The sequence below is a fragment of the Lontra canadensis genome, unplaced genomic scaffold (genome assembly GCF_010015895.1).
Source record: "Lontra canadensis isolate GAN:19392208 unplaced genomic scaffold, GSC_riverotter_1.0 scaffold50, whole genome shotgun sequence".
Taxonomy (NCBI): Eukaryota; Metazoa; Chordata; class Mammalia; order Carnivora; family Mustelidae; genus Lontra; species Lontra canadensis.
Window position 1 is genome coordinate 10,335,895 of NW_022631044.1, and position 18,535 is coordinate 10,354,429.

General features: G+C 37.9%; 1 protein-coding gene across 4 annotated transcripts in view; it reads left to right on the forward strand.

Annotated features, from left to right (window-relative positions):
* Positions 1–5,012: 5,012 nt before the first annotated feature.
* Positions 5,013–18,535, forward strand: part of XPO1 (exportin 1) — a 46,948-nt gene continuing 33,425 nt past the window's right edge. Inside the window, exons 1-4 of one of the 4 annotated variants that reach the window (XM_032873835.1) lie at positions 5,013–5,789; positions 9,083–9,214; positions 14,823–14,924; positions 18,359–18,431. In XM_032873835.1, the coding sequence (XP_032729726.1) occupies positions 9,089–9,214; positions 14,823–14,924; positions 18,359–18,431 (301 nt within the window). In that variant the 5' untranslated portion in view covers positions 5,013–5,789; positions 9,083–9,088. Of the gene's footprint in view, positions 5,790–6,597; positions 6,618–9,082; positions 9,215–14,822; positions 14,925–15,627; positions 15,868–16,025; positions 16,090–18,358; positions 18,432–18,535 lie in introns of those variants that run through there. The other 3 variants (XM_032873836.1, XM_032873838.1, XM_032873837.1) reach the window with 3 other exon arrangements.

Consider the following 18,535-nt stretch of genomic DNA (forward strand, 5'->3'; position numbering starts at 1 on the left):
ACCATTTCTCTGACTCCTTTGTTATTTACGTCCAGTGTCCTCCGTTAGACTTAAAACCCAATGAATGTAGGGATTTTTGTAGGATTTGTTTCCTCTCAAATCCTCAGCATTTAGAACAGTGACCAGTAAATACTCAATTTAATATTTGTTGAATAAATGGGTTAGGGTCACCTCTTCATTTCTTTTTTAAAACTTACTTTTCTGATTCTCGTTGCCTAATAGATAACAATACATTTATGTGTGAAGGAAATAGCGTATCTTTCTATCCAGGCTACAGGTACTAATTCCACCTTCTCTAATGATCTGTTTTACTTACATATTTTTATTTTTTACTTAGAAATACAACTCTGTGGTTTCTCCTGTCCTGCTTGAGAACGATCCTAGTTAAATGATAATTTTATTTCTCATTTCTCCATGAGTAAGAGTCTGGGACCTATTGTTGAATGTCATCTCACAGAACTGTATAAATTTCTGACTGTCAAACTATAACTCTGAGGCTTGGCAGCCTTGTCAGATGCTTTTTTGCTATGTTCTCAAAAAGGCAGCAACTTACTTGCAGACAGTTGCTGATTCTGCTCCTGATCGATTTGAGGTTTCATAGACTACATATAGATTATTTGCTGAAGCCTTAGACAATAAGGGAATTTAGCTCCACAAAGAGAATATTCATAATTTTCCATAAACATTTTTGACATTGTAAATTGACGTTGATAGGAATAGGACTATAACTTTCCAGGTTAATTTTTTCATGAAAAGGGTATCTCTTCTCTCTCACCTCCATGTCTGAACATCATACACAATCATACTGTTGTCCACATTTTATTGGTAATGTTTTTTTAAATCTATGGTTGTGATGTGATGTACTGTTTTATGAAGTATTTTTAAGAGCAAATAGAAAAACAATTGCTTTATAAGATGTTCACAAATAAATATTTCTCCCAGTGTTTCTTTTCAGGCCTTACAAAGTTACAATCATTCCATAGAGATTCACTGGAAGAAAGAGCCCATGGAATTGTGAATTTGTGTTCAATACATGAATACACCCAGTGAGTCAAACTCATGTTCAGTCCAATGCCCATTTTGTATGACTGATAGGAAGAAGTACATGTTGGAAGGCACTGCTGTATCTCTGAGAGCAAAGTAGTACCGAGTTTCTCAAAAAAAGTGAAATGACGAATTCCATCATTAAGATAAGAGATTTACTACATGTTCTTACTTTAACTTTTTTGTTGTTATATTATATGGACATTTAATCTTATTATTTATGCATTCCTTGAAGAGCTCACCGTCAGAAGATTGTCTTCAGTGCCAAAAGATTAAATTAAAATGCTTATTTGACCCTGGTGTGATTGTAGTAGCAAATATTTATGGCTTTGATAGGGAATTAACATGTAGTATTCACATATTGTGATAGGTATGTAAACTGATACAACTTTTTTAGGGGTTACCTTGGTAGTACCTATCACAATAACAAATACAATGTCTTCCACACCATTGTTTCACTTTTAGGATGTTAACCTAGAAATAGATATATTCACATTTGTGCCCAAAGATTAATGTACAGGGATATTCACTGCAGCATTATTTCTAAGAGGGAAAACCAGAAATAGCCTGCTGTCCTCAGTAGGGGAATGGTTGAATCATTTATGGTACTAAGAAGATGTGGAAGGCTATAGGACTGTTAATAAGGATAAGGTGGATTTATATATACTAATCTTTTAAGTAAAAAGCAAATCACTGAACTATGTATGGTACGATGTCATATATATTGAACAAAACACAAAGCAAATACATTTGTAAATGCATAGAAAATACCTCAAAGCATGCATACCACACCCTTAACAATGATTATTTCTGGGCAGGAAAAATAACTGTGGGGATATGCAGAGGGGAAATTTACTTTTTACTGTAGGTACTTCGTTCTATATTGTTTGAATTGCTAGCCATGATCATGTATTACTTTCTAAATTAAAAATAATTTTAAAAAATAGTGGTGCCGGGCTGGCTCATTCGGTGGAGCATGGGAGTCTTGATCTTGGGGTTGTGAGTTTGAGCCCCATGTTGGGTGCAGACATTATTAAAAATAAAATCTTAAAAACTTTTTTTTTAAATAGAAATAAGTAGTAAGTGCTAAAAAGGAATTTATGAGTTTCTATTTCTCTTATTTCCGATGAACGTTATTGTTTTGTAAGACAATGTAAGTAGAAAGAACACATAGGTTCTAATGTCTACTCAACTGCTGTGAGGTGATGTGTACCTACCTATATGTTTATGTATGTGTGTTTGAAGAGAGGGAATCAAGAATGAGATTGCAAAATAATAACTATCTGACAGGTTACTATGAGAGTTCAGTGAAATATTGTACAAAAAATTCTCACCCTGCTAGACAGCTGGCAGGCCCTCAATACAGTTTACTTATATTTCCTTATCCATATCCCACTCCAAGGTTTGACATGTTTGATTCCAGTAATGAAGGTAATGAAAAAAATATCAGACTCATCACACCTGTGTTCTGAATTTTATCTTGAAAATACAGTGATCAAACATCTGCTCCCATCATTTCTTTTTATACTTGTTAATAACAAACTGATTTTGAACACTCCTTTTGGCAAATTCTGGGCAAAAATGATGGGCTAAATATTTACATGTAATTCAAGATACTCAGACAGAGATGATCTCCTAGTATATGATCTAAAGATCGGATGAAAAGAGGCAAAGGGACAACAAACTGAGACTATTTGAACTTTACAATCCACACAGTGCTTTATGGGTCACACTGCTCCTTCATACCCATTTGATCCTTCATGGAAGAAACAGGCATTAATGATGTCAGCTTCATTAAACGGGTGAGATGGGTGAGAAGGAAACTAAGGTCCAAAGAGGTGAAGTGACTTGCCCAAGGGCACACTCTTGAGCAAAGACAAAGTCTTATTCCTAGTCAGTTTTTACTCCTATTAGTCTGCCATCAAAAAAAAAAAAAAAAGAAAAGAAAGAAAGAAAGAAAGAGAAAGAAAGAAAGAAAGAAAAGAAAAGAAAAGAAAAGAAAAGAAAAGAAAAGAAAAGAATAGAATAGAATAGAATGGTGGCCAAGAGCTGAGAATGTAGAGGGAAAAAGTCTTTTTTTAAAATCAGGACAGCTCCATGGGGTGCCTGGGTGGCTCAGTGGGTTAAAGCCTCTGCTTTGGGCTCAGGTCATGATTCCAGGGTTCTGGGAGTGAGCCTCATTGGGCTCTCTGCTCAGCCAGGAGCCTGCTTCCCCCTTCTCTCTCTTGCTTGTGATCTGTCAAATAAATAAATAAAATCTTAAAAAAATAAAATAAAAAAATAAAAACAGGACAGCTCCAGTTTTTCTGGTAATAGAATGTAAGTATTCCAAATGACCAGTGTATACGATGTATGTTATATATTAAATATGGCTTGATATTATTCAGTTAGTTAATGAATAAAAATCTTACACCTGAAAGTCATCTAAAAATACTATTTTGGTAAATCCAGGAGTTGAGTTATAGAGTTTTTCTTTATTGGAAGGTGAGGGAATTATTATTATTATTATTTTTTTTTTTTAAGATTTATTTCTTTGTTAGATAGCGAGAGAGAACAAACAGGGGGAGGGTATGCAGGGAGAGAGATCTCCCAACCCTACTATCATGACGGAGCTGAAAGCTTAACCAACTGAGCCACCCAAGTGCCCTGTGAGGGAGTTATTCTTACGTAGTTTTGGTGTTAGCCATTGTTCATTCCCAGAGAAAAGATCTGCTGTTGAAATTGCAATTTAATAAATCATTAATTAACCTCCTGGTGGCACAATGGACCTAGAAAATTTTGGTGGGCTACTTGCTGTTTAAGCATAGAAAAATCAGTAAAGCTGATTTGGAGGGCACTTGGGGACAAACAAACGGGGCAACCACGTGAAACGACACGTGCAGGTGACTTTCATAGAAAATACTATTTGGGATGATGAAGAATGTGAAGGGCAGCTATGCTGAAAAGAAGTCAAAGGTAGGGGCAGATCAAGGGCACCTGATGGCTGTTGGCATGCACCCTAATAGAGCAAAAAAACCCAAGTGACACCAATTACATGGATTACGGTGTCTTCCTTCCTAGTAAGGGTTGGTTGTTGGCAGCCAGATCCCAGCCCCGAAGACACCAAGTTACAAAGCCTTTCTCAAGATCCATTCAGGCAACTTTTCCATTACTCTGAGATCACGAGGCGCCAAGAGTGCATGCCCCCACATCTCACCCTAACCTCTTTCACGGTTTTTCTCACCCTCAACTTCCAGTTCCCAAAGCCAGGCCTTCAAAAATGGATCAGAGAGGTCCGAGGCCTACAACTGGCCTCCCGTGTGTTCTTTTCACTCCTTTTTTCCACCCCTCCCCGATTAATAAAAACAACTGGGTGTGCCCTCCCTTCTCAAAGCGGGGCTCCCTTCTGAGGGGGCGGGTTCTGAACACGGCGGGCTCACACCCCGCAGGTTGGCGGGAGCAAGCGGGGGCGGGCCGGCGCGGATCCTGAGAAAGCCGAACGAACGCTGCCGCGCGCCCCGCTCAAACTCGCGCCGCCACTAGCTCACAAGCTGCGCCCCACCCTCTCCGTCACCAAAGGCGCCCAGCCAATGAGCGGGCCGGAAAGGCCGGGCCTGCGGGCTAAGCATTGGGAGGGGGAGCAGCAGGAGGGGGACGGGAAGTCGAGGGCGGCCTTTACTTGATTGACAGGTCATTCGCACCAATCCTCCGCGCGGCTTGTCTTCGCTCTCTTCTCAGCTGGGCTCAGCTCTTCGCCCCACCTCCTCCTCCTCCACCCCCCTCCATGCTCCTTTTCGACCCGCCCCACTTCCCCTCCCCCACTCTGCAGGCAAATCGCTGCTGGAAAGAGGCGGGGGCCGAAGCGGCGGGCTCGTGTGGAGACTTGAGGTGGGATTGACGGGCGATCTGGCCAATAAGACGTAGGTTGATGGCGCGGCTGTGGCTGGGACCGGCCAATGGGCAGGCGGGCTGGGGGCGGAGGCCCAGGTTCCAAACGCTCCGCGGCGCCATGGGCTGAAAACTCAACCGAGATGGAATCTCCCAGTCTGAACCGGTTTCAACCGGTTCCGAGTTTGAGGCACTAGGAGGAGGGGGAGAAGCGGCTGCAGCGGCCGCGGCAGGAGCAGCGGGAGCTACAGCATCAGCAAGAGCAACAGTAGCTACAGCCCCGGCGGCGGTGCCTGTTCCAGTCTTTGCTGCTGCAGTCCGTGCAACCACCCAGAGGGGGAGGGGGGAACCACCAGTCGCTGAGAAGCAGGAGAAGGGGGAAAGTTTAGGCGAGCCTGGGTGGGGGGGCCCAGCGCCGGAGCCGCGTGAGAGAGGGAGCTGTATTTTGGTAGGGGGGAGTCGGACTGCAACTGGCAGCAGAGCGTCCCCCGACCTTGTGGACTCTATACCCCCTACTCCTGCCGCTTCTGCTGCCGCCTGTGGCTGGAGGGTCCCCCTGGGGCTGAATCTTTGGGACTTGACCCCTTTCCCCTCCCCCTTCCCTCACTCCCCAGCCAGGCGGGAGCATTTATTCCACGGATTAATTCCCCTTCCTTTTTTTGGGGGGGGGCGGGTGGGTGTGTGTCGTGGGGGGTATCCCTGAAATAGTAAATATTGTTGAGCTTTTTTTGCCCTTATCTTCGTTTTTTTAATTTCCTTTTTTTTAAGGTGGGAAAACTGTGAAACCCACCTTGATTTCCTCCCCTCTCCCCCCTCCCCACCTTCCCTCGCCCTAATCCCCCGACAAGGAAAGAAGAAGCAGTTGGTTCAATCTCTGGGTAAGTCGACTGTGTCTTCGGGGCCGAGGGTCGGGCGGCGGCCGGGCGGGAGGAGGCCGGCGTGGGGCGCGGCGGCAGCAGCGGGAGGCGAGCCCGGGAGGCGGCGGCGGGCCCACAGCAGAGCCTGCGATTGAATGGAGCCGCTTCTGCCGCTGGGGGATGGAGGCGGGGAGGCGGCCGCGAGAGGGTAGCGCTTGCTGGGTTATTCGCGTGTGCGGGTGGCGGTGGAGGAAGGCGAGGAGCGTGATAGTGAAGCGGGGCTGGTGTGGGGGTGGAAGGGCTTCCCCAGCCCAGGGGGCTGGCGAGAAGTTGGGGTGATTTCAGGAACATCTCTGTAAATTATTAGGAGTGGAAGTTTCCAGAAATATTTAGTGCAGCAGCATTGAAACGTCCGCCTGCATCACGTGGCCCCTCGGTGGAGAGCTTGGGATCGGGGGAGGGAGGGGCTGCCGATTCCCTCCTCCTCTTGCAGGGAAACTCGAAATCTGTTTTTTTGCAGGCTAGGTTTAGAAATAGGAAAGGTTAGTTGCTGGTTCGGGGTTCTGTAAGTGGGATTTCGTGCTGTAGTTTGTTGTGGGGGGGAGGTTTGAGTGTGTTAAGTGACCAGATCGTTTACTGCTGGCATTGTACGGTGGATGATGCCCTGATTCTCCTTCATTCCGATGTCTCCGAGTTTGGGATGGGTGGGAAGAAGTGGTGTAGTAGAGGAAGCTTTAAAGATTTGCCTAGCCGGGACCTCCTCTGATCACGCAGAGGCCATGCTGCATTGAGAATGGGGCGGTGAACTTCAGGCGCCTGGTCTAAATGCCTCCTCCGAGTATGGGCGGGGTGAGTGCGTGCTAGGGTATGCTATAGTTAGAACTGCTGCAAATCGGTTCGGGTGGGAAGCGAGGGGAGGGCGGGCCTTAGTGAGGTGTGTTTCTACTGAATGAAGCAGGCAGTTGCCCACACATCTAAGTAGCAGTCTCTCCTTGTAGCGACTTGTTTTTTGACCTACTACTTAGTAATCATAAAGCAACGGTTATGGTTTGCATGGGAGCTGGCAGTGTGTAGCTGCCTGCTTATTCAGTTTGAAGTGGCAGTGAAGGTATTTTGGTAGTCACTTGTAGAGTCACATTGCTGGATAATCCCTTGTATATGCTGTCCAATGAGTGGATTTTAGGATTGAGTGTCCCAAGGAGAAAAGAAAGCGATTGTGGTTTCACGCTCTCCCACCGATGGCTGTTTGCTATCTGCCTGATTGTGTATCTTAAGCGTGTGGGACACTGCTGTTAGTGGAAAGAATGTTTTGGAAGCTGTTTGATTTGGGGGACTAAATGTGCTTGGCATTGACCAGAAAGCCGCCATTTCTGTACAGTTCAAGATTAGGTAGGTCATTTCGAAGATAGCAGCTAGTTCTGAGAATGGCAAACTACTCTATTTAGCACGAGATTTTATTTTAAACCTGATTTTTCACAAGAATTTAGCTCGAAGAACTCTTGTAAAGACAATGTACTTGAAAATGAAACTTTTTATAGTCAAATTGTTCTTTCTTGTTTGGGTTATTAAATTATGATAGGAGTGCATAGGAGAAAAGTTCATTCAGTTTTTAACCAAAAATCTAAAACTTTTGATACGTAGATCTTGGTGCTTTGTGGGCATTGTTTTTCAACCTCAGTTTTTAAGACTGTTCTGATCCTTAAAATTTTATGGTATAAGATGCAAGAAATTATACAGGTTGGTGGAATATATATATTTCCATTTTTATATTCATACGTAGGTCAGATTTTTGTTGATGCGTGTCAGGTATTTCGGTATTAAAAACATTAGTAATTGCTATAAAATGTTTGAGATCTCATTAGTATTGGTGTCAGTAATGGGCTGAAAGATTTCAGAGGAATCAAAATTCTTGGAACTCTTAATTTCTCGATTTCTACATTATCTCTAACTTACTGACTCACCATTTATATTTAATTTTTTTGCAGTTGGCATTATCATTAAGTAAAGCATTTGCATTAAAATTGAAATTGCTGCCAGTGTTGTTAACATTTTAAAACTGCTCTCAAATAGCCAAGAAATAATGTTTTTCCTATCAAACATAATGTAATCAAATCCCACCCATTTCCTGATCCTGGAAGGTTTTTAAGAGGGGGGAGGTGGAGATGACCTGCCAACCTTGTTGGGTCTAACTGCAGTCAACCAGTGGTTCTTAACCTGAGGTTTCATGCGTGGCTTTCAGGGTGTCCTGGATTTTCTGTAATTTTATACAAAATTGTGAATTTTTAAAATTTAGTAGGAGCTGTCGTGTTCTTCTGATTGTAAGGCATCTTGACCCAAAAAGGTTAAGGAGTACTGATTTAGCCAGCCAGACTTAATTGGCACTGGCTTTGAAGAAAAAGCAAAAGAAAGATTTTTATAATGCTGGGCAAAAGAAATGTGAATGTGTGCCAGCATCTTGGATTAGAATCCTCTTAAAAGGATAGCATTGCATATGAGCTGGTAGTTAGCCAGTGCATTATATGAAGTGAAGAAGTTTGTTTTTCTGTTATCATAGAATTTGTTCTTATTTGGAAAATAGTTGGCAAGCTTTTACAGTTTTTTTACCTTGCCAGTGAATACCTTGAAGTTAAAAAAAAAAAAAAGTTTGAGTTATTACTGTAAAGTGTTTTTCTAGACGTTTGTTCAAGGAATTTTAACCTCCAAATTCATTGAGTGTTGAAAAACAAATAGATGGTTTGAATATAGAAATTTTAAGTTCTGCTAGTAATTGGTATATACAGTAAGAAAACTTGGGTACCACATTTAGCTCTTAGCATCTTCCTGTTTTTTCAGTATATCCTAAAAATTAGGGTAATACACAGGGAAGGGAGCTCCTACTGAAATAGAAGACCCTATTTAGGAAGAGGGAAATCCACTTAAACTTTATCTGTACCTAAAAATCTTAGATTAAGACTTTGAACTGTTTCAGTTTTTAGGGCCATAAATTTCTAATAATGGTTCCATTAAAACAGGTTAGGAGTAATTTTATTTAAATATTAGTAGAACAGTGAGATTTTTCTGGTAATTTAAAATAGACACTAGAAAAAAAATAAAGCAGACACTAGAAAAGTTGAATGGACCTTAACAAAAACAGTTATGGAGTGGCTAAGTATCTCAGCATTTAATTGCTTTTACTGTTACTTAGGTAGTCTCTAAAAATATTCATTATAATACTTGTAAGAACATGGTTGAAGTAAAATAACTTGAGTAGAAAGTTTCTGACTGGTAATACCAAAATTTCATAGGCACCTTAAATTTTTTTTCTTTATTTACAGTAATCTATGCCAGCAATTATGACAATGTTAGCAGACCATGCAGCTCGTCAGCTGCTCGATTTCAGCCAAAAACTGGACATCAACCTTCTAGACAATGTGGTGAATTGCTTATACCATGGAGAAGGAGCCCAGGTAAAGTAGTTAAGCAAAACTTTTTAACATCATTGCGGTATTACTCGGTTTATAATAAAATTTTAAATTACCGCCTTTTTATAAAGTTGCATAGTTTATGTTAAATTGGAACTATATATTAACCAGTGAGAAGCAGTCTGGAGAAACTGTATTATATGCATTATATTCTGACATGGTTAGAACGAGATGTTTTGGATATATTCTTATTGTCTGTCTTTAAGAAAACTAGCCAGTTTAATGAAAGATAGAGCCTAATGCGAGCCTAATGTATTAAATGTTTTATAGATACTAAAGATTGTATATCTTCTGTGTATGTAATATATTTGGAGTTAAAAGATTCTTGTATTTTTTGAAACATTTAAATTACAGAAATACTTCACTGATAAAACTCCTTTTAAGAGTCCAACAATACTGAGCATCTTAAGTTATTTGAATTTAAGACTTGTAAAAGTGGTCAATTACTGTAGGCAGTTACCTTACACATAATCCATGTTTTGATCAGATTAAAGTTTTTAAACAGCCAGTTGAATGTTAGACAAGACAGGAATATTCATAAATTTTTTAGTTGTTGATGTTACAAGAAACTGGGCAATCGTGATTCTTCACTCTGTGGAGTTAATCACATGAAGGGTTTTAAATGAGTGAAATTTTCTGTTGGATTTAAACATCTTGAGGTGATGTGACAAAAACCAGTAAAATTTTGTTACCGAAATACTATATTCCTAGTAGATGATGTCTGGTTGGTACATGGGAAGTTAATTATATCTTCAAGATACTAGTTTATATTTGCATACTTAAACCCTGAGTGCTATCGTACTGTTTAGAAACCTGAAAGGTAGAAATTATATCGTTTATAGATGTCCAAAAGCATGATGTATAAATACTAGCATGTGCATAAATACTTCAATTTCTTCTGAAATCCAACATTATTTTCGTGTGTGTGTGTGTGTATAAAAGAGAAAGTGTGTATATAAAGTGAAAGGGGGACCATGAAAGTTGTATGAATGGTAAAAATTTTTCTTCAGATTTTGTAAGCTTGGTCCAGTTTTAGAACTCCTAGGGGCTTTTGGTCCACATTATTGTCTCCAAAAGCCTTCCTGAAAAGGTATTCCATCTATATGTATTACACACACAATGTAGTAGTTTCTTTGTGCTCCAAATTCAACTTGGAGCTTCGAGCTTCATTTTATTCTAACACGTATGTGTAGAAAGCAGCTGCTTTTGGAGGAAAGTATACAAGTAAGGTTCAGCTCAACTGTGAATATATTAGAAGCTCAAGTCTTGTAGCCATTAGAAAGATGGGCATTTAATTTTGTCACATCACTTAGCTGCTACTGCTGTTTAAATCTTTGTTCTTTTTAACATAACTCAAAACATCTAAAAGTATGAGGATAAACAGAGACCAGTGTTCTTCTAGGCTTATAACTAAGAAGTAACAGTAATTTTTATCATGAGGAATATATTGGTGGTAGGGTACCTGGCTGGTTCAGTTGGAAGGGTATGTGAGTCCATCTCACAGACATGAGCTCAGGCCCCATGTTGGGTATAGAGATTACTTTAAAAAAAAAAAAAAAAGACTTAAAAACTATATATATATTGGTGGTGGTGCTGCTACTGCTTTTAGTAATGTTTCACATTATTGAGATTTAATGATTTGTTTTAAATTTGATTAAATAAAATGTAGACTTAGGAAAGAATTTTCTATTTATCAAGGCAAAATAAGCTTTACCAAAAGTAAGAGTTATGTCTACTTATAGGACAGTTCAGTTACATAAAGATAATTGCAAACTGATACTTTTCATTGTTATAGATAAGGAAGTGGAGGCTTAGAGCTTAAAATCAGCAAAAAACCTTTTTTCTAAAGGTGTATCTTTACACTTCTAGTGGATTTTTCATATGCCACCTCTTTGGGGGTTTATTATGAGTAAAAAGAAAAAAGCTGTCATGGAAAACATGTTTTTAGTGATGGATATCTTGGTTGTCCAGTTAAGTTTTCTAGTTACTGCTTTAGAGTGTCAGCTACAAACTTACTTACAAGAGACTAGAAGATAGTAGGTTTTGTAAAAGCACCTGTTATGGTACCTCATATGGTAAACTCATACTGTTCAAAGGGTACTTTAGAAAGTATAACGAAGAAGATTAAGCATATGGTGCAAACTCATTGTTTTAAAATACAGTATGGTTTCTTAATTTTTTTTTCAATTTCATAGAGTATGTGCTAAAAATGGCAGCTATAGAAATTATGCTAATTAAACATTAAAACTCAGAGGAAGCTAATTTTTTTAATGATTATATTAATTTTGGAGGGGAAGAGATTGTTAGAGTGGTGCTTTTTGATCTATACCTGGAGCTTATGTCCAAATGGGCAGTATAGAAGGATATTTAACACTGTAACATTAGAACTGTCTTCTAAGTATTTTTCTATTTTTACCCAAGTTAGGCAGCCAGCAGGGGAAAAATACATTGAAGAGTTGGGTGTTTTCTCCAATGCTGTGTTAAGTGACTTGAACTCTTAATCTATTGCTTAGCAACTAAAATACTTTCACCATTCAGTAAGTAACACAGGGAGATACCAAATTTTCTCCTTCTTTAGTTTCCTTTTGTGTATTTTCTTAACCCCTCTTGGAGTTCTAAGTTAATAAAAGAATGTTGTGTAAGGATTGTGGGGTTAGGACAAAATAGAGACTAAGATACAAATTCTAGAAGTGACTTCATAGAGTAAAACGACACCTAAAAGGAAATGACATGATTTATGCCGTGTTAATGATAATAGTGAGGTGAGTATTCACTTCTGTGTACAGTTGGCATCATTTCAAAACCTCTAATAGAGTATCGTGACCAAGTAACTTTTACTAGGCATGGATCTTTGATATACCTCATGTTCTTGGTATTTGTCACCATTTTATGTGCAAGTATAGCTAGTGAGAAACGAATAGATTTAGTTAGATATTCTTTGGGAGAGAATCAAAACATTGATCAGTGGGACTCCTGGGTGGCTCAGTGGGTTAGAGCCTCTGCCTTCTGCTCATGTCCTGATCTCAGGGTCCTGGGATGGAGCCCCACATTGGGCGCTCTGCTCAGCGGGGAGTCTGCTGCCTCCTCTCTCTGCCTGCCTCTCTACCTGCTTGTGGTCTGTCAAATAAATAAATAAAATCTTTTAAAAAAATAAAAGTTTAAAAAAAAACACAACATTGATCAAGTGTGCTTTGGCCCTAGGTAACTCAGATCATTATTATTTCTGCTTTTTGTCATTATATAGCATAATTACAACTCCTTAAAACTGTTAGTTCCTTAACAAAATCTAATCAAAATATGTATTTTAAGAGCTTACACTCTAGCTCTAACCCTGTACTTGTACGTTGGAATCCAGTCAGCTGTTTTTTTCTTCCAAGTTCTATGGTGATTCTGGTGGTGGTGTCAAGGTGCAAAAGCACTACTTAGCGACGTCTGGGTGGCTTAGTCCGTGAAGTGCCTGCCTTCAGCTCAGGTCATGGGATCTAGCCCGCCGTTGGGCTCCCTACTCAGTGAAGAGCCTGCTTCTCCCTCTCCCTTCTCTCTGCCTACTTGTGCTATCTCTCTGTCAAATAAATAAATCTTTAAAAACAAAACAAAAAACCCGTTACTTAGTGGGTGTGTATTTTCAGTTTTCTTCTAAACAGTAAGCAGTGTATATTGCTAGTTGGTTGATGGGGAAACCACTATATCTGCTACCTAAGGAAAATAATTCTTAACATCAAAGCCAAAATAAGGAACTTTTTTCTTTGTAAATTGTAATAAAACCTGAGTTAAAGATTTTGAGGTGTCTGTCAGAGATGGTTCAAATTAGAGCGAATGTATCTTTCCCCCTCTTTGATGCTTGCTTTATAACCTGTAGAATTAAAGCCTTGATCAAGTTGAATCAGTCTAACAAAGATAATTGATATACTTGAAAATTGTCAAACTTTCTACTTACATGTGATAGAACTAGGTGGAAAGTAATTAGGGAGGATCCAGTTGAGCTACAAAACTGCCTTTAAAGGTGAAAAGATTAAGCTGTTCTTCAAAAAAATCAATAGAATTAACAGCCTTTGGTAAAATGTGTTCATATCATTAAACTATAATGGTTAAAATGAAGAGGCTAGATACATAGTGTCAGTATGGCTAGATCTCTAAAATTCAGTTGTCTATTACACCTTACAATAAAGCTAAGGGAAAGTGTCAAATGAAAAGAGCAGATCGTAGTGTTTTTATAGTATACTATTTATATAAAATTTAGTGACCACAGAACTGTATCATCCATGAAATTTATGCATGTGCTGAGAAAATAATGGACAGGAAAAGAACCCAAATTCATGAAAGTCATTCTCTCTAAAGAAGGAACAAAGGAAGGAAATGGCACTGGAGAAAAGGTATAAAGGTGATTTCCATAAGTTTTAGATCTTTTATGTTTGAAAGAAAAGTACAAGTAAAGCAAAGTGTTAACATTTGTTCATTGTAGATGTTGGCTATATAGGTTTTTATTATTCCTCGTTTTGCATTTTAAAGATGAAAACAGGGGTGCCTGGGTGGCCCAGTAGGTTAAATGTTTGACTCTTGGTTTCAGCTCAGGTCATGATCTCAGGGGCCTGGGATCAAACCCACTCCCGTCAGCTCCGTGCTCAGTGCAGAGTCTGCTTGAGATTTTCTCCCTCTGCCCATCTCCCTCTCGCTCTCCCTCTCTGCACACTCATGGTTGCTCGCTCTCAAATACATGAGCTCTTAAATATTAAGAAAACAGAAGTTTTCTTTTTTAAGATTTTTATTTATTTTGACAAAGATCACAAATAGAGAGGCAGGTAAGGGGTAGGGAAGCAGTCCCCCTGCTGAGCAGAGAGCCTGATGCAGGGCTGGATCCCAGGGCGCTAAGAACATGACCTGATCAGAAGGCAGAGGCTTAACCCACTGAGCCAACCAGGTGCCCCAGAAAACAGAAATTTTTCAAAATAAGATAGGATTTGATATGAAATTCAGAAGACTTTCAGAGAATGGATAAAAGGTATATTTATAGTAAATTTAAGAGACTTTAAAGGGTTTCAGGGTCTTCATGTTTTATATATATCTACAGGTATTTGGGGTTTGTGGCCTTACTTAGACTCAGTTTTTACCAGTTTTCCCAAGAAAAAAAAATGTGTATTATTTTTTTTTTCTTCATGAAATACATATTTATAGGTGAGGTTTGTTGGAGACATCTTGGTAACTTGTAAAGCAGGGAGTACTATTACATTATTTATTTAAGTATAAATGAAATTTTTTATGTTGCTTTCACTTCATTGTTAAGTGCTAAGAACTTCACATTAGAGAAATTTTTGTTAGTACTGGTTGGGTTTTAAGTTCCATTTTGAGAATGCTAAATAAAGTAGATTGCAAAAAAAACTACTCTGTTTCAGAGAGATATATTCCCGTTTTAAATTGAAGTTTAAGAGTGGTAATGGATACATTTTATTTCTGTATGGACTAATTATTTCTTTGAGTGTTTCAGAAAGTTAGTAGAATCACTGTCATATTAGGATTTGTGCCTTGCTCAATACCATTTTAATGAATGATTAAAAAGAACAAGTGAGCTTAAAACTATTTTCATATAATATTTTAGCAAAGAATGGCTCAAGAAGTACTGACACATTTAAAGGAGCATCCTGATGCGTGGACAAGAGTCGACACAATTTTGGAATTTTCACAGAATATGAACACGAAAGTAAGCAAGTGGTGGTTTTAAAATCCATTATTTCTTCTTTTCTTCCAGTCATAAACTTTGAGGAAGGTATCTCATTTTTAGTATTGCATTTGTTATCTCAAATTATTTAATATTGTTAACTTATTTCAAAATTTAGTCTTAAACATAGAATTAATTCTTGCAAATAGTCCTAAGAATTATGAATGAAGTTTTGTAATTGGGACTAGTATGCAAGGTGGCTTTTTTGCTTGCTTTTTTGTTTTTGTTTTTGTTTTTAGAGTATGTATACAGATCTAAGTAGCATAAATTCTGAATGTTACTCAGAGATGAAACATAACATCAGAGGAATTATTTTAGGCAAGTAATCAATATAATAATACAGGCTAGGCACCAACACCAAGTTGTGTGGGCAGCATAAAACCCTGCTCCATGGTACCAATGCTTTTAATGGGACAGCACTCAGTTTTTATTTGCAATTGAAAAATGTTATAATTTGGGTCCTTTTTTCCTAGTTTGAACAGAAGGGTTGATCAAAATGTGTTTTGACTGTTTTAGGCTTGATGATTCACACTTCTCTTTAAACTGACTGAAAGTAATAAAATACCATGCATGGCATTCTGTTTAATACACACAAGATTTCCACTTGTTATACATTGTGTTAAAACAGAAAATAGCCATTTTCACATCTGTTTCTGAAATCAGACTGTATTAATTAACAGTTTTAAAATACTAATTAGTTTTGACATCTTGTAAATTTTAGGGCAAAAATACAGTCCAGAACTTCCTCAAAGTGCTAACCTTAAGTAACATAATAGTGTTTGCCTGTTTGCTTGCCTGGTAAATTTTGCTTTTTATACTGACAGACATTACTAATGTTTAAGTTGATTTATCAACAGTATTTTTAAAAACTCAAATTTGTCTTGTGAAAAATGAGATGATTAGAGGAACAGAAAGAAAGCAACAGGTAAAGAATTCTTCAATTTACATAAATTACAAATTATTTGGTGCTAAATTTATGCACTATGACATTTGGCTTTTATGCAATCATTTTTTTTTCTTTAAAGATGTTAACACTACCTGATATTAATCATAATGTTCCATTATGTTGATTGCTTGTAATAGGAAGAAAAGGGGTGTCTTCCTGTGCAACTGACACAGCTAGGCTTTGACGGCAGGCCTCCACAAGGTCTACCCTTTTGATTCCCTTTAACTGAATTCTGTTCATCAATTGTTTTTGTTTCATGGGCGGTGGGGGGGAAAGGGGAATTCAATGCATAAAATAAGTATTTCTAAGGGCTCAGTAGAAATTTCTGCCATAGGGATCATTTCATGCATTTATTTTTTTCATTTAGTCTTTGCTGTTATCTGTCCCTCATCTTCATAACTCAGCAGTGGATTTCTCAAGTCCTGAAATGTAAAGCAGAAATGTGATTAATTCTTTAGAGTGATACTTGGATTATGTATGGATATTTCCAAAATAGTCATTTATCATTGGCCCTTAGATTTGGCTAGCAGTTAAAATTATTTTAGCCAAAAATACTCAATTTCAAAAAATGTGAGTTCTCTTCATATGTGGAGTGTTAATGTTTAGGTGAGATTGGGGTTTAGAATATTATGATGGCGATCTTTGTATTCCTTTGAGTTAAATTGTGAAAAGCTTTTATTGAGCTTACTACCTCAGCGTGTTGGCAGAAAGAAAAATGCAAATTGTATCTTCAGCAAGCTAATGCTATCATTTTACAGTTGGAGAGGGGAGTAGAGGTTAGTAAGTAAATTTAGGTAACAAAGTATCAAACATAAAGGAAGCAGGGTAATAGCATAAGCTGTAAAACATTGGTTAAATAGGGTGAAATTATCATTGGGATTACTGCTGCTTACTGGTGTATTTATGGTGGATTTTTAGTTTTTTAAAGATTTTTTTAATTGGTTAAGAATTAATAAGAGGATATATTGTAAGAAGTGCATTGTTTTGACTTAGTAACTTTGACAGTGTTATTTCATCTCTATAAAATTAAAAGTTTTTAGGGTAGTATGTTTTCAAAAGTTAATTTAAAATTTCAGTGAATCAGAAACCTTTTTTGCCTGTTTATATTTTTCTGAGACCTAGACCTATAAAGGGATTGTAAATGAACAGGTTAGAAAGTTTCAGTATTTACTGCTGATTATGAAACCCTTTGATGGTATCAAATTTGTAATTTCAGAATTTTGCTTTGGCCTTGTTTTTATTTTGGAAGTCTTTTTAAGGAATGTTGTGCAAATGTAGGATTTTAGTTGAAATGGCAAATTTTTCTTTAAAAGTATGAAATGTTAAAATGAAAGAAAACAGCAAAAACATTTACTATTTGAGCACAATGTAGTTTGGGACAGTCTATATTGTGCTTTGGATAAAATGAGCATTCACATGATCCCTTTGGTTGAAATACTAATGCTCCTATTTTATTGTGTGATGACTAACCATTTTAAAGATGAACTCTTATTCTCAGCCAAAACTTGCAATCTGAGGTTCTGTGTCTATATATGAATGAATTTACCTTTCAGGTATTATAGTTCATTCTTCCCTATTTCAGGTAATTGAAACCTACCACAACAGTTTTGTCCCTTTTCTTCCTCCTGTCTATCCACACTAATTGGTCATGGTAATAATTTTGGGTAGTAACTCCTATAGCATTATAAATTGTTGTGAATGTTGTTGACTATTTAGAGTGAGTAATCAGCAGGAGGGACAAAATGGCTTGAAAGTGGTATCTGTATTTATTTTCTTACATTTTTAGTTAAGACTTTTATATTTAGGAAGGAATACCTGAAAGGTAAAAACAGATTGCAACATGCGTTTGTGTATTTTTGACTGTGCACAAAAGTTTATCTTTAAATTAGTAGAAATAGCAACTGTAAGGGTGGGATTAAAATTTAAAATTAAACCCGTGGGTTGTCTTGCTGCTCCTTAAGTAACACACCAGAGATGTTTATAAACACTTTCTATAGAAAGTATCTGTGACAATACTTTAATACTTGGCCAAGAGCTTACAACTCCTAGAAGATGGTAGGAAGCTTGAGAGCATCCAAGCTGCTAAATTCTTAGGAGCCTGGTCGTGTTAAAGTACGTGAGCCTGTGAGCAGTCATTTATGCTGTGAATTCATATCTGGCTGCTACTTTTCCTTCTACAGATAAGCCCATTTGGCTGCTTAAAGGGCTTTTTATTTGGTTCTTCCTCCTGGTGTGAGCATGTATAAACAGCAGGACATTAAATAGAGTAGTAAACAATAAAATGAGGAAAATGCATGAAAATTCAGTATATGGGTGAATAGATCCATGTTTAATATATGTAATTAAACTTGGTAGCATAATGTTTTTGAAACTTTAGATGTAAATGTGTGAATGTCTGTCCATTTGTGAATCCTGAAAGTTGCCAGTATTATAACAATATATTCACATGTTTCTATTCTCCAATTTTCAGTATTATGGTCTACAAATTTTGGAAAATGTGATAAAAACAAGGTGGAAGATTCTTCCAAGGAACCAGTGTGAAGGTAGGAAAATGTTTCAAAGAATTGTAAATTCAGAATTGAATTTTTTGGGCATTTTTATTATAGTTGAGTATTGGGCAGGGTGGCTGTGGTGTTAAATCTTCGGT